General features: G+C 60.9%; 2 protein-coding genes across 3 annotated transcripts in view; one reads left to right on the top strand and one right to left on the bottom strand.

Annotated features, from left to right (window-relative positions):
• The window catches only part of TMEM150B (transmembrane protein 150B), a 9,390-nt gene extending 4,762 nt beyond the window's left edge, over positions 1-4,628 (top strand). Inside the window, exons 7-8 of the mRNA XM_036432532.2 lie at positions 1,355-1,538; positions 3,625-4,628. Coding sequence (XP_036288425.1) covers positions 1,355-1,538; positions 3,625-4,001 — 561 coding nt within the window. The 3' untranslated portion in view covers positions 4,002-4,628. The remainder of the gene's footprint in view (positions 1-1,354; positions 1,539-3,624) is intronic.
• On the bottom strand, positions 4,396-24,359 carry BRSK1 (BR serine/threonine kinase 1). Of its 2 annotated transcripts, XM_036432514.2 has the most exons (19): positions 23,790-24,359; positions 21,487-21,581; positions 21,246-21,331; positions 19,407-19,547; positions 17,064-17,180; positions 16,961-16,994; positions 15,904-15,972; positions 15,176-15,322; positions 14,251-14,282; positions 13,761-13,931; positions 12,189-12,286; positions 11,124-11,283; positions 10,838-10,898; positions 9,870-10,239; positions 9,399-9,447; positions 9,176-9,299; positions 8,435-8,636; positions 7,474-7,563; positions 4,396-5,018 (listed from the first exon to the last, which is right to left on the bottom strand). In XM_036432514.2, exons 1-19 carry the CDS (start codon positions 23,914-23,916, stop codon positions 4,861-4,863), a joined length of 2,331 nt encoding a protein of 776 aa, XP_036288407.1. In that variant the 5' UTR covers positions 23,917-24,359; the 3' UTR covers positions 4,396-4,860. The 2 variants fall into 2 exon arrangements, with proteins under 2 accessions (XP_036288407.1, XP_036288408.1); XM_036432515.2 differs by lacking the exon at positions 23,790-24,359 and having other exon boundaries at positions 21,242-21,331.
• Between the last annotated feature and the right edge of the window lie 641 nt (positions 24,360-25,000).

Genomic DNA, 25,000 nt, shown 5'->3' with positions numbered 1-25,000 from the left:
GTGTGGGAGCCGCTTCCTAGGGATTCGGTTGCACCCGGGGAGGTGATTCCCCGCCATTCTCCACCCCCTCGGGGATGAAACGGCTGACGGTCACTCATTGTTGGTGTTTGCCACGTTGGCGGAGTTTGCCCCAGGCTGTACCTTCTGCCCTGGGACTGATTCTAGGCCGGTCCTTCCTGGGAGGTAGAAAAAAAAAAAAAAAGGCCGAAACCGGTGTGGCTCAGTGGATAGAGCTTGGGCCTGCGGACTGGAAGGTCCCAGGTTCGATTCCGGTCAAGGGCATGTACCTTGGTTGCGGGCACATCCCCAGTGGGGGGTGTGCAGGAGGCAGCTGATTGGTGTTTTTCTCTCTCTTGGACGTTTCTAACTCTCTATCCCTCTCCCTCTCCCTTCCTCTCTGTAAAAAAATCAATAAAATATATATATATATATATATATATATATATATATATATATATATATTTGTTGTTTTTTTTTTAAAAAAGAAACATCAATGATGAGAATCATTAATGGGCTGCCTCCTGCACACCGCCTACTGGGGATCAAGCCCACACCCAGGCATATGTCTGACTGGAATCAAATCCGCACCCTGCAGTCCGCTGGCCCACGCTCTCCACATGTGTCAAACACAAGGCCCGCGGGCCAAATCCGTCCCGCCAAGCCTTGCAATGTGGCCCGCACCGCGCTGTCATCACTGCACTCCGCTGCGTTTCCATCACAGTGACAGTTTATGACTGTTCAGTAAACCATTCGGCCCGTGATTTAGGCTGGATTTTAGATTTTGGCCCCTTCTCTGATTGAGTTCGACACCCTCAGTGGATAGTATCCACTGAGCCAAATGAGTTAAGTCCAAAAACCAATTTTAAGAAATATATTTCTTTATTGATTTCAGAGAGAAGGGAGAGGGATGGAGAGGTTGAAACATCAATGATGAGAGAGACTCATGGACCAGCTGCCTCCTGCATGCCCCACACTGAGGTTGGAGCCTGCAACTCCGGCATGTGCCCTTGGCCGGAATTGAACCTGGGACCCTCCAGTCCACTGAGCCACCCAGTGAGGGCCCCCCAAAAAAACCACAATTTTTATCCCCTTGGCGGCAACACCTACTCTCCCTCACCCCAGGTGAGAATAAAAGACTTGTTGCACCAACATCTAGGCGCCTCTGCTCGGGGCCAGGCACTGTTTTAGGGATTGAGGCCTATCCTCCCCACAACCCCCAGGTGAAGGCCAGGTTTAAATGCCCGCCCTCCCAGAGCTTCACTGTGCACGGGGTTGGTCAGGGGCCCCCATCCCTGCCCGGTGGGCCTGGCCTCTGCTCAGGTCCGCCCCTCACCTCCTCCTGCTCCTCCTCCAGCAAAAGAACCAGCTGCCCACGCACCTGGCGGGCGCCTTCCTGGCCCTGTTCGTGGGCCACGTGTACTTCTGGCTGCAGGTCCTCCTCTGCTGGCGGATGAAGCGCCTGCCCCAGCCCGGGGCCCCGTGGATCTGGCCGCTGCGCCTGCTCCTCTGCATCCTCTGCAGCGTCCTCCTGGTGACCAGTATCCTTCCGGGCGGGCTCGCGGGGGAGGGGGGTCTGCTGTGTGCTGGTGCGGATGCTCCGGTTTCCCGCCCCGTTACAGGGCAGTCCTCACGGGTGTGTGTGTGTGTGTGTGTGTGTGTGTGTGTGTGTGTGTGTGCGCGCGCGCGCACGCTGCCTGGGTGGCTGGGTTGCAATCCCGTCTGGTCCTCCTACCAGCTGGGGAGGCCCCGCTGGTGTTTAGCTTCTCAGGGCCTCGAGTCCCTCACCTGTCAAACGCAGAGCGCGCCCGGCGGTGAGGATGGAGACATACATGTGCGGTGCTGAGATCCGTGCCGGCCCGTAGGGAGCGGCCAGTTGATGAGGGGAGGCCGCTGAGCCGGCCGTTGGGGTGCGCTCTGTGCAGACTGAGGCTCAGACCGGAGCAGACTCTGGCTGTGATGTCACGTTGGTCGCTGGGAAGGGCCGTGGTGGGAGTCTTTACACCACAGGAAGCGCAGACCCGGCTGTGGCTCATGTGGAGCGAGTGCTGGGCTGCAGGCCCCTGGCCTGGATGCTCAGGGCAGGGAGTGATCTCTGCTCAGCTCCACGCGGGGTGATGTCACGTGAGTCGGGCGAGGTCATAGTAGTCAGGTGATGTCATGTCAGTTGGGGCGAGGTCACGTCAGTTGGGATGATGTCACATTAGTCGGGTGATGTCATGTTACCAGGGGTGATGTCATGTTACCCAGTGTGATGTCACGTCAGTCGGGGCGATGTCATGTTAGTTGGGTGATGTCACGTTAGTTGGTGGCGACGTCGCATTAGTTGGTGGCGATGTCACGCCAGTTGGGGTGATGTCACGTCGGTTGGGGTGATGTCACATCAGGCGGGTGATGTCATGTCAGGTGACATCACAATAATCAGGCGATGTCATGTCAGTCGGGGCGATGCCACGTCAGTCGGGTGATGTCATGTTACCCGGGGTGATGTCACGTCAGTCGGGTGATGTCACGTCAGTCAGGTGATGTCATGTGAATCAGGGTGATGTCACATCAGTCGGGTGATGTCCTGTGAATCAGGGTGATGTCATGTCAGTCGGGTGATGTCCTGTGAATCAGGGTGATGTCACGTTAGTCGGGTGATGTCATGTGAATCAGGGTGATGTCACGTCAGTCGGGTGATGTCCTGTGAATCAGGGTGATGTCACGTCAGTCGGGTGATGTCATGTTACCCGGGGTGATGTCACGTCAGTCGGGTGATGTCCTGTGAATCAGGGTGATGTCACGTCAGTCGGGTGATGTCCTATGAATCAGGGTGATGTCATGTCAGTCGGGTGATGTCCTGTGAATCAGGATGATGTCACGTCAGTCGGGTGAAGTCCTGTGAATCAGGGTGATGTCACGTCAGTCGGGTGATGTCCTGTGAATCAGGGTGATGTCACGTCAGTCGGGTGATGTCCTGTGAATCAGGGTGATGTCACGTCAGTCGGGTGATGTCCTGTGAATCAGGGTGATGTCACGTTAGTCGGGTGATGTCATGTGAATCAGGGTGATGTCACGTCAGTCGGGTGACGTCCTGTGAATCAGGGTGATGTCACGTCAGTCGGGTGATGTCATGTTACCCGGGGTGATGTCACGTTAGTCGGGTGATGTCCTGTGAATCAGGGTGATGTCACGTCAGTCGGGTGATGTCCTATGAATCAGGGTGATGTCATGTCAGTCGGGTGATGTCATGTGAATCAGGGTGATGTCACGTCAGTCGGGTGATGTCCTGTGAATCAGGGTGATGTCACGTCAGTCGGGTGATGTCCTGTGAATCAGGGTGATGTCACGTCAGTCGGGTGATGTCCTGTGAATCAGGGTGATGTCACGTCAGTCGGGTGATGTCCTGTGAATCAGGGTGATGTCACGTCAGTCGGGTGATGTCCTGTGAATCAGGGTGATGTCACGTCAGTCGGGTGATGTCCTGTGAATCAGGGTGATGTCACGTCAGTCGGGTGATGTCCTGTGAATCAGGGTGATGTCACGTCAGTCGCTGGGAAGGCCGTGGTGGGAGTGTTGACACCACAGGAAGTGGCAGCTGCCACAGGCCCCTCTCTTGGCGGCTGCCCTTGACCCTGCGCCCAGTGCTCGTCCTGCACTTCAGTCGTCAGCGCTCGGCGGCCGCCGTCTGCGAGTGGGCCGTGGCCATGCTGCTCTTCACGCTGTTCGGCCTCATGGCCGTGGACTTCTCCGGCCTGGAGGGCTGCTCCCTGTGCCTCCAGCCCGAGCCCAGCCTCAGCCCGCCGCCCGCCTCCCCCACCTCCCCCGTCTCCCCGCAGACCCCAACGCCGCTGCCCCTGGCCCTGCCCCTGGCCCCGGCCGGGCCTCCCGCCAGGACAGGGTCCGAGCCCGGGCTCCTCTGGGCCTCAGACGCGTCGCTGGGCACGAACCTCCCGGAGGAACCGCCCGGGACGGACCTTAAAGGACTTGGCGGGCACTGGCCGGTGTGGCTCAATGGTTAGAGCGCTGGCCCACGCACCGGGCCAGTTTGATTCCGATCGATCGATCGAGACTGTGCACCTGGGGGTTGGATGCCTGGTCCCAGCTGGGCGAGTGTGAGAGCCAAGTGAGAGATGTGTCTCCCCCCCCCCGCCCTTCCGCTCTGCGTAAAAGCAACGGAGACACGTCCTGGGGGAGGACCGCCAACGATGACGAAGGAGATCGTGCCGTCGCCGCCCGGCCTGGGACCCGGACCCGGCGGGCATGCATGGGGCCGCGCCCTGGACCCCCGCGGGCCTGGCACCTCCCTGCCCTCCGTCCCCGCCCCTGCCCCGGCCGCCCAGGAAGCCAGAGGCAGCGGCCAGCTGGCTGCCGCCCCTGCCCAAGGCTATTTATTGTTGTTGTTAATTCCTTTTCTTTTTGCCGCCGGCGGAATCAGAGACTCAGACACAGGCAGGGTCTCGGGAAACCAGAATTCCTTCCGGAGAGCAAATCCGTACAGGAGGTGGGGGAGGGGGGGGGAGGAGAAGGGGGCCCAGGAAGGGGGGGTTGGGGATGACACAGGGCAGATGGCCCCCTGTCCGTCCGGATCTGCTGAGCCACCCCGGCCAGCCCCGCCCCGCAGAGAGGTCGATCAATAAATAAAATAATAAATTAATCAATAAATAAAATAGAAACAGCTCCCACCCCCGGACGCCCCCCCTCCCCCGGCACCCCCCCTCCCGTTGGGCACGGCCCTCAAGCCCCCCCCTGCAGGGCGGGGCCGGGCCGGCCGTGTGCCCCCCTCCCTATGTACTGCTCAGGCCCTATTTACAGATTCACAGTCGGGGGGGGCAGGGAAGGGGGTGGAGGGGCGCCCCTCCCTCCCCGGCCCCCCTGGGGTCAGGGCAGAGGGGTCCCGTTGGTGGCCAGGAGCTTCTTGTCCTTGGGGGGGCCTCGGCGGGGAGAGCCACTCAGCTCCGGGTCCGGGCGGCCGGGCGGGGGCTGCAGGCTCCGGGGCGGGGTGCTGGCCGGCCGGGGCTGCGCCCCGTTCTTCTCGTCTGTCGGGGAGGAAGCGGGGTGGCGTGAGCTCCGGGCGCTGGGGCCGGCCTGGCGGTTCCTGCCACCCCATCCGGGTCTCGGCGACCCCAAGGCCGGCCGGGACGACTCTGCCATCGTGCAGAGGCCGGAGCCCCCTACTTGGGTGCTGGCGGGGGGCACACGCCAGCCACCAGGCCTGCGAACCCTACCATGGGGCCATGCATCCGGGCCCCCTCTGGCCCCCGGCTGGCCGTTCTCAGACACTGGCGTGTGGGCACAGAGAAGATTCGAGCCAAAACCGGTGTGGCTCAGTGGATAGACAGAGCGTCCGCCTGCGGACGGAAGGGTCCCAGGTTCGATTCCGATCAAGGGCATGTATCTTGGTTGAGGGCACATCCCCGGTAAGGAGTGTGCAGGAGGCAGCTGATTGTTGTTTCCCTCCCATCGATGTTTCTAACTCGCTATCCCACTCTCTTCCTCTCTGTGAAACATCAATAAAATATATTTAAAGAACAAGCAGCCCTAACCGGTGTGGCTCAGCGGATAGAGCATCGGCCTGCGGACTGAAGGGTCCCGGGTTCGATTCCGGTCAAGGGCATGCACCTTGGTTGTGGGTACGTGCCCAGTAGGGGGTGTGCAGGAGGCAGCTGCTGATGGATGTTTCTCTAGCCCTCTCCCTTCCCCTCTGTAAAAAATAAATAAAATGTATTAAAAAAAAAAAAAAGATCCCAGCACCCTGGGCCATAGCCAGAGGGGCCTCTTTCCTTCCACCGCCCTGGCGGGTAGGGGGGACGCTCCTACAACAGGTTGTTTGGGGTCTCAGGCCCCCCCCCCAGGTAGTCTTGCCCGTCTGGGGTCACCCCTTGGAGGGGCCACACAGAGCGACCCGCCCCCACAAAAGTCTCGGCTTGCTGATTTTTGTTGTCATAGCAACCAGGATGGATTGGGGGTCACCCCCTGCCCCATTCTCTTGGGCTAAGTCCCCAAGTGCCTGTTGGTCCTTCCTCTCTGAGGGCGTGCCCTTTGGGGGACCCTGGTTGCTAAGATCAGCTTTCCTTAGCAACCAGGTCCAGCAGGGTTCAGGGGGCCTGACCTGGATTCTGGTCACCCCGGAATAACCAGGCCTAGTAGGGAGACTCCTGGAGCAGGCCTGCTCCACTCCCCAGGAGGTCGGAGCGCCTTGCTGTGGGGGCGTCCTGGGCGCCCCGCACCCCTATCCCCCCAAGATGGACCCCAGCCGAGAGGCCTCCAGACATTGCTGGATGTCCCCCCTTCCCCCCCAAAGCTGCCCAGCTTCTCCTGCTGAGCACGGGGACCTGGTTACATGGCAGGGCCAAGGGGATGCTGGCGGTGACAGGCCAGGGCCCAGCGGGCGGTGCTTCTGGCTCATCTGGGGGGCAGCCTTGAAATACCCTCCCCAGGAGGGCCGCGTCCCAGGGAGGTGCCCATCACCGGCTGTGCTGACGGACGCCGAGCGAAGGAACTGGGGCCTGGGGCCTCTGGGAAGACGGAATGGATACCCTGGCTCCAGCCTCAAGGGGGGAGCCTGGCCTGGCCCTCCAGACATCTTGAGAGTCGCCCCGTCGGTTCTGACCTTGGGGGAAATGGTCCTGACCTTGGGAAAATGGTTCTGACCTTGGGAACCATCACTCTCCAGCAGACGTGACCCTGGGTGCTGGCCTTCCCCGGTGACAAGGCCGAGCAGGCCTCTGCCCCAGAGCCGGGGTCCTGCCTGCCTGCCCTGTTTCTCCCTGGGGCCGGGGGACCCCATTCCCACGTATCCCAGGAGTGGGGCTGAGCAGGGCTGTCTTCATGGAGGAATTCTGGTGACCCCTGGTTGCTAGGGAATTCCGCTCCCTGACAACAAGGCTAGCCTCCAGGAACACCAGCTCCCAGGCTAGGCCCAAGCCTGGAAAGGGAACCCCCAGGTTGCCCTGGCCGGTGTGGCTCAGTGGATAGAGCATCGGCCAGTGGACTGAAGGGTCCCCGGTTTGATTCTGGCCAAGGGCACATGCTCGGGTTGCAGGTTCAATCCCCAGCGGGGGACATGTAGGAGGCGGCTGATCAATGATTCTCATCATGGATGTTTCTCTCTCTCTCTCCTTCCTCTTTGAAATCAATGAAGATATATTTTAAAAAATAAAAATAAAGGGAACCCCCAGGCAACCCGCTCGCAGGTCTGCAGGTGAGACCTCAGTGGGACCACAGGTGGCCTCGCTTCCCCTGCTAACCAAAACCAAAAGCTGTAGCTCTGGTCACGGGGAGTTCCCACTGCACCCGGCAGACAGCCGGCACCCGGCATCCCACCCGCCAGGGCCCACACCCACCCGCCAAGGCTCACACCCACCCTCGAGGCCCGCACCCACCTGCCAAGGCCTGCACCCACCTGCCAAGGCCTGCACCCACCTGCCATCTACCCACCATGGCTCGCACCCACCCTCGAGGCCCACACCCACCCTCGAGGCCCGCACCCACCTGCCAAGGCCTGCACGGAGGGCTGGTCGTGAGTGCTCAGCAGCTGTGCCTGGATGGTCTCCACCACGCGCTTGAACCGCCGGCTGGGCCCTGGAAGGGCCGGGAAACAGTGAGGTGGGGACCGGGGACGCCAGGGCCGGGGAAGCCACTCCCTCCACCCAGGGGAGGATCCCCTCCCCTCGGTCTCAGTCCCCCTCCGCTCCGGGGCCCGGCACGGAACAGGCACTGACCAGGCACCCGGAGCTGAGAGATGCTGGCTTACAGTAACAGTGGGTGCTGTTTTCTACCTCAGTGGAGTTTTATTCCTTTTAGTTTCGGCCGGAGGCCATGGAGAGCCAGAAATGTCAGAAAAATCATTGGGCCCTACCCGGCTTGGCTCAGTGGATAGAGCATCAGCCTGCGACTAAAGGGTCCCGGGTTTGATTCCCGTCAAGACCAGTGCAGTGCCTGGGTTGCTGGCTGGATCCCCAGTAGGGGGCATGCAGGAGGCAGCCAATCAACGATTCTCTCTCTCATTCATGTTTCTCTTCCTCTCCCTTCCTCTCTGAAATCAATAAAAATATTTTTTTTTTTAAAAAGAAAGAACAAAGGAAAGGGGATCGATCTGGCCAGGGTGGCTCAGTTGGTTGCACATCATCCCATGCACCAAATGATCACCAGTTCAATTCCTGGTCAGAGCAATGCCCAGGGTGGAGGCTTGATCCCCAGGAGGGGTGGTGCAGGAGACGACCCTCCTCACATCAATGTTTCTCTCCCTCTCCCTTCCTCTCTCTCTCAGATCAGTAAACGTGTTAAAGGAAGGCGGGAAGGGGAGGAGAGACGTGGGGGTCTGCGTGAGGAGGGGGCTCACACAGTCAGGCCCAGCTGAGCACCATCTCCGCCTCCTCCGTGCTGCCCTCCGGGGCTGCTGTCCCGAGCATCCCAGACAGCAGGCGGGGGCGGCCTCGGCCGGGAGACGTACCGGAGAGGAGCGTGAAGGTGACAGAGTAGATGCCGCCTCCGCCGCCACCGCTGTCCCGCCGAGGGGCGGGCTCTGGCCCCTCAGAGGAGCTGATGTCCACCTGGAAGCGGACGGGCTTCTGGAAGACGGAGGGGCCCCCGCTGGCCTTGTACTCGGCCCTGAAGCTGGTCTGTGACAGCACACTGTGACTCAGGCTGGGGATCTGAGAGAGACGGGGGGCACTGTGACTCAGGCTGGGGATCTGAGAGAGACGGGGGGCACACAAGGAGGAGGCGACCCCAGGGACCTTGGTTGCAGGGAATGGATAAGCAAACCCTACAGCGGCCTTTGTCCAAGGAACTACAAGTCCCATCAGACACTGGAGCAAAAGTATGAGGCAAGGCATCCGAACGCCCCATTGCCCGCTGGGATTTGTAGTTTTCCCATCCAACTGTGACTAGGTTATGTACGGATGAATGGCTGGGCAGCTGATTCCTAATGTAATAATAGGGGAATGTTAACTCACCAGTCCTCAGGGGACACTGATACGTGGAGAATTGCAACTCACGGTCCTATTTTACCACTCCCTGCCCCCACAAGGACCAAACAGAACTCTGGCTGAAAAACTACAAATCCCATGAACCCCACGAAGGAGTCAGGCCAGTGCCAAGGTGGTGAACCCCAGGGGCTGCTGTGGTTCTGTGGTGGCCAGCGTGTGTGCGTGCGTGGGTGTGTGCGTGCGTGGGGACCCCGGCCCCTCACCGACAGGAAGGCGTGGACGATGTCCGCTTTGATGCTACTGAGAGGTTTGTCCTTTAGCACGAGAAAAATTTGTTCTTCTTTGTCCAAGGAGATAAAGTTCCCGAACCAGGAGCGTTTTGCCAGCCTGAGTAGGAGGGGATGGTTTGGAGGAGGGTCAGGACGGGGCTGAGGACGTGAAAAACCCCCCCTCCATCCTTTCTCTCCCCTTCCCCGTCTCACTCACTCTGGAGAGGACTCCGGCGTCAAACTGGACATCTCCTCGGCGGTGGGCACTGGGGGGGGGGGGGGGAAAGCATGGCCAATACTTGTCTATCATCCTCATGAGCAGCACAAGCAGGGCGTCCAGACCCAGTGTCTATTCACCGCGCCCAGGAGCCAGACCCCAAAAGGTAAGCAACCTCGGGTTCCTTCCAGAGATGCTGCCGGGCCCGTTAGGCCGCGCCCCCTGTGGGTGTGGCTTGACTGCCATGAGCCAATGGGAAGGCGAGCCAGAGCGCGGAAGGGGCGTGTCTCTCAGAGGGGGTCGGGGCGGACCCACTTCCTCTATCCAAGGCTCGCACTTCTGCTCACAGCCCATCTCACCCCAGGATACGGGAATCCGGGCTTCACCCCAAGCTCCGGGTCGCCTTCCTCCATCAGGACTCAGGAGTCTGCCCCCCCCACCCAAGCCCCTGCGCCACCAGGGACCCCGTACCCTGCATCTTGCGCCGGTGGAAACGCGGGGAGCCCAGGAAGCTGTTGCGGATGGAGTTGAGACGACTCCTCCAGGCGGCTCCCCCGACACCACCGCCTGGGCTTGGGGGCGGCGTCGTCCCCGGGGTCCCGGTGGGGCTGGCCCGGGGCGTGTGCAGAGGCGAGTGCAAGGGGGTCCCCCCGGTGGAACGTGGGGAGCCTGGGGGTCCGGGCAGGGGAGTGGAGCGGGCACTGGGGGGTGGGGGCTGCTCCCCGGCGCCCCCACCCCTGGGGCCTCGAGAAGGCAGCGTCTGCGTTTTGGAAGTCGGGGAGCCTCCTCCCCGAGCCTCATCTCCAGCCCCTGGCTCCGGTGAGAAGGAAAAGACCGGACTCTGCGAAGGAGAGGACCAGGGTGAGGCCGGACTACAACTCCCAGGAGGCTCTAGGCGGCCACTCACACATAAATCAGGCAGGAGGGCCCGATGATGCATGCTGGACCTTGTAGTCCTGTTATCCCCCTCCCTCCTAATGTTAGGGAAGCAAGGATTTTCCCTGTCCTGTTCAGTGCTGCAAACTCAGCAGAGATTGGTGCACAGTAGGCACTCAATTAGCTTCTGTTCAATGAGTAAATGAACCCTTCCGAGCCACAGAAAAACCCCAACCCTGCCCTAACCAGTTTGGCTCAGTGGATATAGCGTCGGCCTGCAGACTCAAGAGTCCCGGGTTCGATTCCGGTCAAGGGCATGTACTTTGGCACATCCCCAGTAGGGCGTGTGCAGGAGGCAGCTGATCGGTGTTTCTCTCTCATCGATGTGTCTAACTCTCTCTCCCTCTCTCTTCCTCTCTGTAAAAAAATCAATAAAATATATTAAAGAAAGAAAGACCCCAACCCTATAAAGGAGGGTTAGGTTGTAGTTTCTGCTGCTTGATCTCTGCTCCCCAGGGTCTCCATCCCCTTACCCCTCTCCCTCCATCGGGGTCTGGCCTTACCCGCGGACTGCTCAGAGGACTGGAGGACAGGCCGGTGGAGGCTCCACTGACGCTCCGGGATCTGTTTCCAGGACAAAGTGTTAACAATCAGGAGGGAAGGGTTCCAAAAGGCTGTTCTCTCCCTCCCACACACACGCCTTCCAGGCGAGGAAAGGAGGCCCAGAGAGGGCAGGTCACTCGGCCCAATCACACAGCGCCTGGGAGGCGGTGCTGGGGTTAAAACGTGACCTCTCTTCCCATCCAGGGCTGGGGGGCGGGGGTCCCCACTGCAGGGCAGGTCCCCCACCTCTGGCTGTGCTGGGCCATCTCCAGGGCCCGCCGCGTGGGCACCGGGGAGCCGCCCCCGCCCGCATCCGTGATGCTCAGGACTTCCATGGACTTCCGCTCCGGCCGCCGCTTCCCATGCCGGCTCAGCATGGGGGAGTCCACGCGCTTCCGAGGGGGGTCTGCGGGCAGATCAAAAGCCCGGTGTGTGCCCGGCTGGTGTGGCTCAGTGGATAGGACGTCGGCCTGCGGGCCTGGAGGGTCCCGGTTTGATTCCAGTCAAGGGCACGTGCCCGGGTTGCGGGCTCAATCCCCAGTAGCAGGTGTACAGGAGGCAGCCAATCAATGATTCTCTCTCATCACTGATGTTTCTCTTTCATTTCCTCTCCTTTCCTCTCAGAAATCAATAAAAATATATTTGTTTGTTTGTTTTAGAAAAGAATCTCTAGGGCCAAGCTCAGGAGCTTGCATTTAAAAAAATAAAATTAGCCGAAACCGGTTTGGCTCAGCGGATAGAGCGTCAGCTTGGGGACTGAAGGGTCCCGGGTTCGATTCCGGTCAAGGGCATGTACCTTGGTTGCGGGCACATCCCCAGTAGGGGGTGTGCAAAAGGCAGCTGATCGATGACTCTCTCTCATCGATGTTTCTAACTTGCTATCTCTCTCCCTTCCTCTCTGTACAAAATCAATAAAATATATATATTTTTAAAATAAAATTAAGCCCTGACCGGTTTGGCTCAGTGGATAGAACATTGGCCTGAGGACTGAAGGGTCCCGGGTTCGATTCTGGTCAAGGGCATGTGCCTTGGTTGCGGGCACATCCACAGTGGTGGGTGCACAGGAGGCAGCTGATGGATGTTTCTCTCTCATTGATGTTCCTGACTCTCTGTCCCTCTCCCTCTCTGTAAAAATAAATAAAATATATTTAAAAAATTAAAAATAAATAAGATAAAAGACTGATTTGTCCAACTGTCTCAGACAGGTGGGAAACAGAGGCGGGAGCAGAGAGCGGTTTTGACAGCTCAGGCCCTGCGGCCCCATCCCTCCTCGGGAGTCTGGGGCCCGGAGCCCCAGCCCTGCCTTCTCACCGACATCATTGCGAGGGGGCAGGTCCTGGTCCTCGCAGCTGGGGTACCGCTCCTTCCGGTCCAAAAGCAGGTAATATATCATCTTCTCTTGGTTCTCCCTGTGGGGAATGATTGATGGGGGTCAGAGGTCAGGAGATGATGGGGGTCAGAGGTCAGGCCCCAGAGGCGGTCTCACCCCCGCCCTGCAGCGGTGGCGCTGTGGGGGCTGGGGCCACCCAGCATCCTCAGATACAGCTCCGTTTCCCTAGGTGTCAACATGGCGGGTTCCTTTGACTTGGTGTACAGCTCGGTCTCACTTCCCTCAAAAATAACAATATCCTCTAACGTTTGAACGTGGACTCTAGGTAAGTACTATAGGAGGCAGCCGCTAACTCTATCTCAATAGCCCTAGCCATTTTGGCTCAGTGGATAGAGGGACTGTGGAACCAAGGGTCCCGGGTTCGATTCCAGTCCAGGGCATGTACCTCGGTTGCAGGCTCCATCCCTGGCCCTGGTCTGCTCCCGAGGGAGGCAACCAATCAATGTGTTTCTCTGTCTCTCCCCATCCCTTCCACTCTCTCTAAAAAATAAACGGAGCCCTAACCGGTTCGGCTCCGTGGATGGAGTGTCGCCTGGGTTCAATTCCAGTCAAGAACACATACTGTACCTCAATTGCAGGCTGGGGGGGGTGGGGGGGGAAAAGGGGGCGGGGCATGCTGGAGGCAACCAATCCATGCGTCTCTCTCCCATGGGTGTTTCACAGGCCCGGGGTTGGGAGCTCCATCCCCAGTGGGGGGAGGGCAGGGGGCAGCCAATCAATGATGCCCTGTCATCATTGATGTTTCTATCTCTCTCTCCTTCTCCCTTCCTCTTTCTGAAACCAAAGAAATATATATATTTTTAAAAAAATAATAAAATAGCCGAAACCGGTTTGGCTCAGTGGTAGAGCGTCGGTCTGCGGACTGAAAGGTCCCAGGTTCGATTCCCGTCAAGGGCATGTACATTGGTTGCGGGCACATCCCCGGTAGGCGGTGTGCAAGAGGCAGCTGGTTAATGTTTCTCTCTCATCGACGTTTCCAGCTCTCTTTCTCTCTCTCCCTTCCTCTCTGTAAAAAATCAATAAAAGATATTTAAAAAAATAAAAAATAGTAATAATAATAAAATAAAGTAATAAATCGGTCTCAGTATCTATTAATAATGCTTTTCAGCTTCGGTCCTGCCTTTTCCCCTGCTGGTCCTACCGCCTCCTGGTGGTTCCTCCGGGTCAGGTCCACTCAGGTGTCCAGCCACCTGGTCCAGGAGAGTGGTCTGCGCACACGCGGGGCTGGGCGCGCCCCGGCGGCTGTCCCGGAGCCCCGCCGGCCCCCCACCCCCTGGGCCCCGGAGCCCCGCCGGCCCCCCACCCCCGCGGGCCCCGGAGCCCCGCCGGCCCCCCACCCCCTGGGCCCCGGAGTCCCGCCGGCCCCCCACCCCCTGGGCCCCGGAGCCCCGCCGGCCCCCCACCCCCTGGGCCCCGGAGCCCCGCCGGCCCCCCACCCCCTGGGCCCCGGAGCCCCGCCGGCCCCCCACCCCCTGGGCCCCGGGGCGGCTTACTCCTCGCTGCGCAGCTCGCGGTGGAGCCGCTCCCGGTCCCTGAAGCAGCCCAGCGAGGCCATGCTCTCCAGGACGTCGGGGTCCAGCTCCCCGTTGGACGGCAGGCTGCGCATGGCCACCCTGCGGCCCGGGGCGGGCTCCAGGCACGGGTCCGGCTCGTGTTTCCCACCCCTGGGGCGGCGAGAGACAGCGGAGGGAGCCCGGACTCGAACCCTCTTCTCCACCCGAGTCTCGGGGGTCCTGGGTCCCAGTCTCTGCGCCTTTCTGGGGAACCCAGGAGTGCTGCCCCCACCCTGCCTCAGACCCAGGAGTCTGGACCCCCCGCGCCCCACCCGTGCCTTCTCCCCTGGGACCCAGGGGTCCAGGTACCCTGGCCCCTCCTCCTTCAGGAACCGGGGCGTGCCACCCCCTGGCTCTCCTGCTTTGATATTGGGGACCCTCTCCCACCCTCCCCCAGGGACGCCCCAGGTGTCAGCTCCCCCATACTCACAGGTACCACGGATGTTTCTGAATTTGCTCCAGCTGTGGGGGGAGGAGAGAGGGTAGAGAAACAGAATTGAGGTCCTAGGATCACAGTTGGACGCCGTGAAAGTTGACGGGGTGGGGTTGGGGGGATCCCTAACGGGTCTCCCCATCACCAAGGGCGGGATGACGGCTTATGTCTCCCCCAAGAGGCGACTGAGCGTATTGCCTCGCGAACGCGCAATAGGAATCCTACGCGCCGGCCGGGCTCCATTGATTGCCGCATGCGCAGTGGCATCCTGAAGGGGTCTTCCTCCCCTTTTTGGAGTGACTGCGGGGTCACCCAGGGACTCCCCTCCCAGCTGTCACCCGAGGGGCGGGCAGGCCAGGCCTGGACACCATCCTCAAGACCCCCCTGGGGAGCCCGACCAACGTGGCTATGAATGAACCGGGAGGTCAGGGTCCGATTCCAGGTCAGGGCACATGCCCAGTGCGGGCTCCATCCCCAGTGGGGGGCGTGCAGGAGGCAGCCCGGCAGTGATCCTCTCTCATCATGGAGGTTTCTATCTCTCCCTTCCTCCCTGAAATCAATTTATTTATATATATATATATTTTAACTCCCCCCACCCCCCCCCTGCTGAGACCAGTTTGGCTCAGTGGATAGAGCGTCAGCCTGCGGACTGAAGGGTCCCAGGTTCATTTCCGATCAAGGGCATGTACCTTGGTTGTGGGCACATCCCCGGTAGGGGGTGTGCAGGAGGCAGCTGGTTGATGTTTCTCTCTCATCGATGTTTCTAACTCTCTCTCCCTCTCCCTTCCTCTCTGTAAAAAATCAATTATACATACATATATATATATATGGAGAGAGAGAGAGAGAGAGAGAGAGAGAGAGAGAGAGGCTCCCCTAGGGTTTGTCCCCGTCACCCACTGCCCCTCCCCGGCCCCCCACTCACGCTGAGCCTCTTCTCGGGCTCCACCTCGATCATGCCCCGCAGCAGGCTCTGGCAGTCGGGCGGGATGAAGTGGGGCATGTGGAAGACGCCCCGCTTCACCTTCTCCAGCAGCTGCCGCAGGTTGTCGTCATCGAAGGGCAGCGCCCCCTGGGGACACAGGCCCGCGCTGTCCCACCCCCTCCAGGCGGAGACCCTGGGGCCACCCACCGTTCTGGGACTGGACGTTAGCTCTGGGGTCTTGGCCGGCTGGCGAATGCCCCGCCCCTTCCTGATATCCATTAAGTATCTGGGAGCGGGACCTAGGAACCAGGAGGTCCCGGGTTCGATTTCCGGTGAGGGCACAGGCCCGGGCTGCGGGCTTGATCCCCAGGGTGGGACGTGTTGAAGGCAGCCGATCCATGATTCTCTCTCATCATGGATGTTTTTTTTTCTCTCTCTCTCTCTCCCTCTCGCTTCATCTCTGAAATTAAGTTAAAAAGTATTAATAAAAGTTGCTGAAACCGGCTTGGCTCAGTGTATAGAGTGTCGGTCTGCGGACTGGGCGGGGTCCCAGGTTCGATTCCGGTCAGGGGCATGCACATTGGTTGTGGGCACATCCCCAGTGGGGAGTGTGCAGGAGGCAGCTGGCAGATGTTTTGAGGGGGAAAAGGGAGGGGGGGCGTGAGGCTGAAGCTCCCGGTCCTGAGCCCCAGGCGTGCAGACGGGCAGGAGCGGGCAGGGCGCCTTACCACCAGCAGGGCGAAGAGGATGACTCCACAGCTCCACATGTCCGCCCTGCGGCCGTCATACTTCTCCCCCTGGACGGAGGGAGCAGGCGGGCGTCACCGTCACACCACCTCCACCGGCGTCACCGTCACCACCTCCACCGGCATCACCATCACACCACCTCCACCGGCGTCACCATCACACCACCTCCACCGGCGTCACCACCAGCATCACCATCACACCACCTCCACCAGCGTCACCGTCACACCATTTCCACCGGCGTCACCGTCACACCACCTCCACCGGCGTCACCGTCACACCACCTCCACCGGCGTCACCGTCACACCACCTCCACCGGCATCACCATCACACCACCTCCACCGGCGTTACCACCAGCGTCACCATCACACCACCTCCACCGGCATCACCGTCACCACCTCCACCGGCGTCACCATCACACCACCTCCCATCACACCACCTCCACCGGCGTCACCGTCACACCACCTCCCATCACACCACCTCCACCGGCGTCACCGTCACACCACCTCCACCGGCGTCACCGTCACCACCTCCACCGGCGTCACCGTCACCACCTCCACCGGCGTCACCATCACACCACCTCCACCGGCGTCACCACCGGCGTCACCATCACCACCTCCACCGGCATCACCACCAGCGTCACCATCAAATCACCTCCCATCACACCACCTCCACCGGCGTCACCACCAGCGTCACCATCAAACCACCTCCCATCACACCACCTCCACCGGCGTCACCACCGGCGTCACCGTCACACCACCTCCCATCACACCACCTCCACCGGCGTCACTGTCACACCACCTCCACCGGCGTCACTGTCACACCACCTCCACCGGGGTCACTGTCACACCAGCTCCACCGGCGTCACCGTCACACCACCTCCACCGGGGTCACTGTCACACCAGCTCCCATCACACCACCTCCACCAGCGTCACCATCACACCACCTCCCGTCACACCACCACCACCAGCGTCACCGTCACACCACCTCCCATCACACCACCTCCACCAGCCTCCCCCCCCCCAGCTGCTGCACACTCACCTTGATCACCTCTGGGCACGCGTAGTGCGGGGACCTGCGGAGACACGGGTGGGTGAGCCTCGCAGGCCGCGCCTCCGCCCGCCCGCCCGGCGCCCGGACTCACCCGCAGCTGGTCTCCAGGAGGCTGTCCCCCACCTGCAGGGACGCCATGCCGAAGTCCGCGATGCGGATGTTGTTCTTCTCGTCCAGCAGCAGGTTCTCGGGCTTCAGGTCTCTGTGGCTGAGACAGGGGTGGGCGGGGCTCAGCGCAGAGTGGGCGGGGCTAGGACCAGAGGGCTGGGACTCCGCTCGGAATGGGCGGGGCTAGGACCAGAGGGCTGGGACTCGGTTCAGAGTGGGCGGGGCTCAGCTACGAGGGGCGGGGCTAAACTCAGAGGGGCGGGGCTAGGCTAGAGGTGGGTGGGGCTGGGAGCCGCATCGATAGACAGTTTACAGCAGGCCCCATCCCCTGGCTTCCGATTATGAACTCAGGCGAATCTCTCCTCCACACCCCTACATCCCTCTCCCACTGGATTATTTTTGGGAGAGACCCCAAATGCCATATTCCTCTTCCTACAAATATTTGAATATGTAGGAAGTGATAGGGTTTTTAAAAAATATTTTTTTTAGCCCTAGATGGTTTTGCTCATTGGATAGAGTGTCGGCCTGCAGCCTGAAGGGTCCCAGGTTCAACTGCAGGTCAGAGCACAGGCCTGGGTTGTGGGCTCCATCCCCAGTAGGGGGCGTTCGGGAGGCAGCTGATCAATGATTCCTTCTCATCATTGATGTTTCTCTCTCTCTCTCTTCCTCTCTGAAAGCAATAAAAATATATTAAAAAATGATTTCATTTTAAATTTATTTTTATATATGTTTTTAATCCTCCCTCACGGATATTTTTCCATTGAGTTTTAGGGAGAGTTGGAAGAGAGAGGGAAAAAACAGAGAGAAACATCGATGTGAGAGAAACACATCAATTGGTTGCCTCCTGCAGGAGCCCAGACCTTTTCCCCACAAATATTTGAACACGTACCACCAAGTGAGGGCGTTTTAGGTAAGCGGGGCTGACACTGAGCTAGGTCTTTAAATATTAAAACGATTTCCCTCCTGAATAATAAAAGGAATTCCGCTGCCCCGCGCCTGGGACAAGCTCCCTCCCTTCTCCCCGGCCAAAGGGCTCCGGCTCAGGGCGGAGGCGGGGCCCAAGGATGCTACAGTTTCTGCTGGAAGTGGTAAGTGGGTCATCCTGGCTGCTCCCTGTATGGCTGCCGCCCCCTAGAGGCCAGTGTTTGTAATGTTAGGGTCTTGACAGTTGTCAATGGGGAGGTCCGCCAGCTTAACCCCGGAGTCTGAGGCCCTGCACCCCACCTCCAACCCCGTCCCGAGAGGGAGGGATGCAAAACAGATGGGGCTGAAAGATGAGCTGAAGGCACCCTTTTTTGCACCGTCATTAATCACAAAAATGCCGCCTGCTTAATATCTTGCTTTGGCTTTGTTAATCCTCACCCGAGGACATTTTTCCACTGAGTTTTAGAGAGAGTGGAAGGAAGAGGGGGAGGGCAGAGAGAGAAACATCGATGTCAGAGAGACACATCGATCAGCCGCCTCCTGCACGTGCCCCAAACGGGCTCAGAGTTGGAACCAGGAACCCAGGTACATGGCCTCGATCAGAATCAAATCCGAGATCCGCTGGTACGTGGCCCGATGCTCTAACCATTGAACATGCCAGCCAAGGCTGTAATATCTTGTTTTGAGAGCTCAAGGCACTTCCGTGAGTAAAGGACATATATGGGCGTTCATATGTCAAAAAACGCACCTCAGCCCTAAAACTCTACAACCCTAGAGCCATGGTCGGCAAACTGCGGCTCTCGAGCCACACGAGGCTCTTTGGCCCCTGGAGGGTGGCTCTTCCACAAAACACCACGGCCTGGGCGAGTCTATTTGGAAGACGTGGCGTTAGAAGAAGTTTTCAGTTTAAAAAAATTGGCTCTCCAAAGAAATGTCAATCGTTGTCCTGCTGATATTTGGCTCTGTGGGCGCATGAGTCTGCCCACCACGGCCCTAGAGGAACATGGGAGGAAACCTCAGCGACCCTGAACTGCCCCAAAGATGTCTCTAGGACAGAAAAACCACCAACTACTGCCCTGAGCAGTTTGGCTCAGTGGATAGAGTGTTGGCCTGTGGACTCAAGGATCCCAGGTTTGATTCCGGTCTAGGACATGTACCTTGGTTGCTGGCACATCCCCAGTGGGAGGTGTTCAGGAGGCAGCTGATCGATATCTCTCCCTCATCGATGTTTCTAACACGCCAGACCATGATGCAGGGCATGAACCTGCAACCCAGGTACCTGCTCAGGAATCGAACCTGCGACCCTGAGCCACCCAGCCAGGCCCAGCAGGATTCTGTTTCTATGGAAGGTCCCACAGAGAACCCCCAGGCACTGGGCGCAGCTGCTGGGCGCGCCCCTCACCAGATGGAGTAGCTGTGGCAGAAGTCCAGCGCAGACACGATCTGGCGGAAGAACTTCCGGGCCTCCTTGGGAGTCAGTCTCCCCTTCTTCACCAGGTAGTCAAACAGCTCACCCCCGGAGACGTGCTCCAGGACCAGGTACCTGCGGGGCAGGAGTGGGCAGAGGGCTGGAAGGGGCATGCGCAGAACCAAGGAGCTGCTCCCCCTCTTCCATCCCTGCCTGGACCCCAGCACAATTCCCCAATCCCACTGCCCCCTGCAGGCAGAGAAACACAATTCCCATGAGTCCCTGGGAGATTGAGGAGGAGTAGGGGGAGGAAGAGGAGGAGGAGGAGATGATTCCAATTCCCATGGGTCCTTGGGAGGAAGGGCTTCCGATTCCCATCCATCCTTGGTAGAGACACCAATTCCCATCAGCCCCTGAGAGGAAGAGACCCTAGTTCCCATCAGCCTTTGGGAAGCCAAAATTCACTTGCCACCCACCCAGGGCAGCAGACACTCCTATGTCAATGCCATAGGTAGAAATATCTATGATGAGAATTATTGATGGGCTGCCTCCTGCACGCCCCCTACTGGATTGAGTCCGAAACCTGGGCATGTGCCCTTGACCGGAATCGAACCTGGGACCCTTCAGTCAGCAGGCTGATGCTCTATTTACTAAGCCAAACCAGCTAGGACAACACTTAGACTCTTAATTGCTTCAGGAGATAAGGCCACTGGGTTAGAATCTGGAGGGCGGAGACTCCCCCCCCTTCCCCCAATAATGATAGGATTCTGGGAAATAAGGACCCCTCCATCGCCACACACTCATTAGTCCCTGGAACACCAATCCTCTTACTGCCATAGACTCTAGGATGAGGAGACTCAAATTCTCAATAATTCTCGGCAATAATGATGGCAGTGCCCTCCCATCTAAGTCAACTTCTGTGAAGAAAAGACTACAACTCCCATCAGCCCCAAGGGTGGGGGGAAAACCACGCCCAACTCCCCCCAAGGCTCTGGGACCACCTGCCACCTGGATTCTCGAGACTCCAAATCCCATGAGGCTCTGGGAGGTTAGAACTCTAACTCCCATCAGCCCCTGGAAAACAAAAGCTCAATTGCTATGCCCCCTTGGGAGGCTGAGAGTCCTCTGGGAGCGGGAGTGACAGCACCTGCAGCCACAGCAACACCTGGGGAAGCCGAGGACTACAATTCCCATGAGCCCCTGGGGCCGGCGCAGCCTCCTGCCTGGGAAACCCACCCCAGCCAGTTCCTGCTGGACACTGTGTGGTGGGGTCAGCAGGGCTGTCCTCTGTCCTGCAGCCCAGCTGTCCCTTGGGTCACCAGAGTCCAGACAAAGGCCTATTGTCTGCAGCCTGGCCAGCTGGACCCCACCCCCCACCTTCCTGGGGGGTTGGGGGGCGGTAATTGACTTTGAAATAGGGACTCAGAGCTCCCAAGGAGTCCCATTGGGGGCGAAGGGGCCTCCAAAGCTCCAGAGTGGGGGTTTGGGGGGAGGCAGGGCCCCATGGCCTTAGCAAACGGGGGAACCTGCTCTTAGCTGAGGGGATCCAGATTACCCAATCACAATAGTGTGCCCTGCAGCCCAGGAGGGCGGTGGGATGAGCAAGGGGGCTGGATCGGCCTCTGCCCCCCACTCGGGGCTCAGCCTTGGCAAGTCCTGTCTACCCCCAGCATCCAGCCAGGTCCGTGTGGGGACAGCCAGGCCTCCGTGTGTGCAGGGGGTGTCCCCAAGGTTCCCAGGCCCCCCAGCCTTGCTTCCGGACCGGTGACAGGGGCCGCCCTGGGAGCCGGGGTGAGGGGGCGCGTGGGGGGCTGGGCGTCTATAAATACCTACAAATATTTCTTGTTCTCGTAGACGTCATGCAGCTTGAGGACGTGTGGGTGTTCAATGAGCTTCAGGATGGCGATCTCCCGCTCCACCTGGGGGGGGGGGGCGGTGAGGGTGATGGCGACAGAGGAAGGAGGTCAGAACAGCCCGTCTCCCCCGCCCACGTCCCCAGAGAGCCCCCTCCGCGAAACACACGTGAACACACACACACACACACACACACACACACACACACGAATACACACACCTTCATCAGCACCGATTCCGACAGCTTCTCCCGGTTCACGATCTTGATGGCGACCTTCTGGCCAGTGATGCAGTGGACGCCGAGCTTAACCAGCCCTGGGGAGCAGAACTGAGATTGTGGGCACTGCCCCGGCCGGTGTGGCTCAGTGGACAGAGCGTTGGCCCGGGAATGAAGGGTCCCAGGTTCGATTCCGGTCAAGGACATGTACCTTGGTTACGGGCACATCCCCAGTAGGAGGTATGCAGGAGGCAGCTGATGGATGTTTCTAGCTCCCTCTCCCTCTCCCTCTCTGTAAAAATTCAATAAAATATATATTTTTTTAAAAAATGAGGGCGTTGCGCCCTGGCTGGTGTGGCTCAGTGGATAGAGCGTCGGCCTGCAGACTGAAGGGTCCCGGGTTCTATTCAGGTCAAGGGCACATGCCCGGGTTGCAGGCTCGAACCCCAGTAGGGGGCGTGCAGGGGGCAGCCGATCCGTGATTCTCTCTGCTCACTGATGTTTCTCTCTCTCCCTTCTTCTCTGAAATCAATAAAAACATATTTAAAAAAAGAAAATGTGGGTGTTGTTCTATAGCATCTACCCTGCTCTGGCTCCTAAGCCACCCCCCCCCCTCACCCCTGTGCCACCCGCCTCCTCCTCTTCCCCTGCCGGCTGGTTCCTGGTGGCCTGGGTCACCCGGCCCTGGAGTCCTTGGGCCGCCAGCCCGCACCCAGCTCCGTCCCACTCACCGGATCTGCTCCTGCTGATGGTCCCTCCACCCACAGCCGCCCTGACTCCCACCCGACTGAGTCTGCCCCTCGGGGCCCGCATCAGTCCAGCTGGCCACTGGTCTCCAGAGTTTGGTCTCCCATCTGCCTCCTTCGACCCTCTCTCCCCCTCAACCCCCCACTTCCTTGCATTCTCTGAGCATCAATCTTCTGGAGACTCTGTGTCTCCCGAGGAAGATAATTTCATATTCCCTCCCTTCCCGACCATCCCTCCCCGTCCTCCCAATCCCTCTTCTTCCAGTTCTCTTTGATCTGCTGCTCATTGCAGCTGCAGCTGGGAGCATGCAAACCCCAAGGAAACCCCAAAGCCACAAACCCAGGAGCCCAGGCCCCAGCCTCCTCCCTCAGACCCAGGCCCCCAGCCTCCTCCCTCAGACCCAGGAGCCCAGGCCCCCAGCCCTCCTCCCTCAGACCCAGGAGCCCAGGCCCCCAGCCCTCCTCCCTCAGACCCAGGAACCCAGGCCCCCAGCCTCCTCCCTCAGACCCAGGCCCCCAGCCCTCCTCCCTCAGACCCAGGAGCCCAGGCCCCCAGCCCCTCCTCCCTCAGACCCAGGAGCCCAGGCCCCCAGCCCTCCTCCCTCAGACCCAGAAGTCCAGACCCCCAGCCCTCCTCCCTCAGATCCAGGAGCCCAGGCCCCCAGCCCTCCTCCCTCAGACCCAGGAGCCCAGGCCCCCAGCCCTCCTAAACCTCAGACCCAGGAGTCCAGACCCCTAGCCCTCCTCCCTCAGACCCAGGCCATGGCCCCTTCCTCCCCATAACTCAGGAATCCAGGTCAGCAACACCTTTCCACTCTCTTCACTGGGATCTGCGGTCTCTGCCCTCTTACCCCCTATCCTCCGCCTCGGCCCTCCATTTCAGACACCCTGGCCCCATCCCTCGGATCCAGGGGTCCAGCTCCCACCCCTCCCGGCAGAGGAGGCTGGGGTGCAGCAATCGGGAAGGATGCGCCCCCTCCACAGCCGCTGCTGGGGGGCCTGCCTCTCACTCCCCCCCCTCCATCTCGCTCTCCGAGCCCGGGCCCCCCACGAGGCCCACAGCTTGGGGAAGGGGGCGACGCTGCAGACCCCGGCGCCCCGGCCTCACTCCCGGTCTCCGGGACCTCGAGGCTGGACGGAGGGAGGGCAGCGCGCAGGGCAGCGGCCCGCGGGCGGGCGCATCACCCCCCTGCGGCCGCACTGCACCAAGGCCTCCGCTCCGGGCCCGCTGCACCCCTGCACCCCGCTGCACCCCGACACCCCGCTGCACCCGTGCACCCCGCTGCACCCGTGCACCCCGCTGCACCCCGCCACCCCGCTGCACCACGCGCCCCAGCCCGCTCCCCTCGAGCCCAGCTCTGAGACCTCTCCATCCTCCTTCCCTCCCGGGGACCCCGATGCTGGGGCTGCAGGAGGCCGATGCGGGAGACCCAGCCATGGAGACCCAGCGGACCCCCCGTCCTTCCCCGGCGCGGGGCTCAGGGGTCCGGGCGGCCAGCCCTGCCCGCGAGCCCCCAGTCCCGCCCTCCGCGCCCGCACCCCCGCCCGCGCCCCGCTCACCTGTCTGGCCTTTGCCCAGCGTCTTCTCCAGCCGGTAGGGGCCCACATACTGGGCGTGCTGCGGGTGCGGGTGCGGGAGCGGGTACGCGGGGGAGCCCCCGCCGCCGCCCTCCTTGGCCCCGGACATGCTGCCCTTGGTCCCGGCGCGGCCGGCCCCCCGGCCGCCCCCCCTGCGGCCGGCCGCCCCGTCCCTCCGGTGGGGGCCGGCGGCCGCTCCGTCCCGGCCCCCCCGGCTGCCCCCCACCTCTCCGGGGGTCCCCAGGGGGCTGGGCTGCGGGCCCCCCCCCAGCCGGCGGCCGCGGAGGCGCTGGGGGCGGGGGCGGGCCGGGAGGGGGGGTCAGGCCCCGGGAGTCAGCATGGCCCGGGGGGCTGCGCGGCCCCCCCTCCCCAGCCCGTCCCTGCCGGGCCCCCCTTCTGCGCCTCCCCCGCGGGGGGGTCCGAGGTGCGGGCGGCGGGCGCTGCGGGCCGAGTCCCCCGCCCCCCACGCGCCGCTCTCCTCCGCCTCCTCCTCCTCTCCGCCTCCCCCCGCCACCGCGTCCTTTCTCTCCGGCTCGCTGACATCACCATCCGGGGACTCCGGCCCTTCCCCACCGTTAACCCTTTCGGAGGGGGGGAGCGGGGCGGGGGGCGGGCCTGGCGCCGGGGGGGGGGGCGGGGGAGGGGAGGAGGGAGGGAGGGAGACAGGGATGCAGGAGCCGGAGGATGGATGCAGGGATGCTCGCAGGCGGCCGGGCTGGGATGCGGGTGCACAAAGGGAGTCCGGGTCCCTGCACGGAGAGGGGCTCCGGGTCAGAGCCGAGACGGACGGGCAGGGGCTGGAGGGAAGGAAGGGGTGGGGAGCAGGGGATGGGGGAAGAGGTGCAGGAAAGCAGAGAGAGAGAGGGGTCGGGGGGTCAGGGGGGTCAGGGGGAGATCCAGAGCTTCGGAGAGCAAGACCCAGTAGTGGCGGAGGGTCAAGAGGCCGGAGGAGGGAGAGGGAGGGAGCACAGCTGGAGGGAGAGGAAGGGGAGATGGGGAAAGAGCCGCAGAGAGAGGAGGACAAAGGTGGGGAGCGAGGGGGTGCGCCCCAGTGGGGCTGCATGCTGGGGGAGGCAGGGAGGGGGTGGATGGAGGGCAGAGGGAGGCAGAGGCAGAGGCAGAGAGAAGGAAGGAGTCTTGTCCCAGGGCCACCACGCCCGCCACCAGGGTCTCCATTCCCATCCGTGTCCACC

This window comes from Pipistrellus kuhlii, unplaced genomic scaffold (assembly GCF_014108245.1).
Source record: "Pipistrellus kuhlii isolate mPipKuh1 unplaced genomic scaffold, mPipKuh1.p scaffold_m20_p_111, whole genome shotgun sequence".
Taxonomy (NCBI): domain Eukaryota; kingdom Metazoa; phylum Chordata; class Mammalia; order Chiroptera; family Vespertilionidae; genus Pipistrellus; species Pipistrellus kuhlii.
The sequence above is the reverse complement of the archived record's forward strand: the minus strand, read 5'-3'. Positions and strand labels throughout refer to the sequence as shown.

Excerpts from the sequence above, each read along its gene's own strand:
- BRSK1 (XM_036432514.2), bottom strand. The coding sequence starts at position 23,916 with ATGTCCGGGGCCAAGGAGGGCGGCGGCGGGGGCTCCCCCGCGTACCCG. Across the intron at positions 21,582-23,789 it reads GCTGGGCAAAGGCCAGACAG|GGCTGGTTAAGCTCGGCGTC; the intron begins GTGAGCGGGGCG and ends TCTGCTCCCCAG. Across the intron at positions 19,548-21,245 it reads TACGAGAACAAGAAATATTT|GTACCTGGTCCTGGAGCACG; the intron begins GTAGGTATTTAT and ends CCTGCCCCGCAG.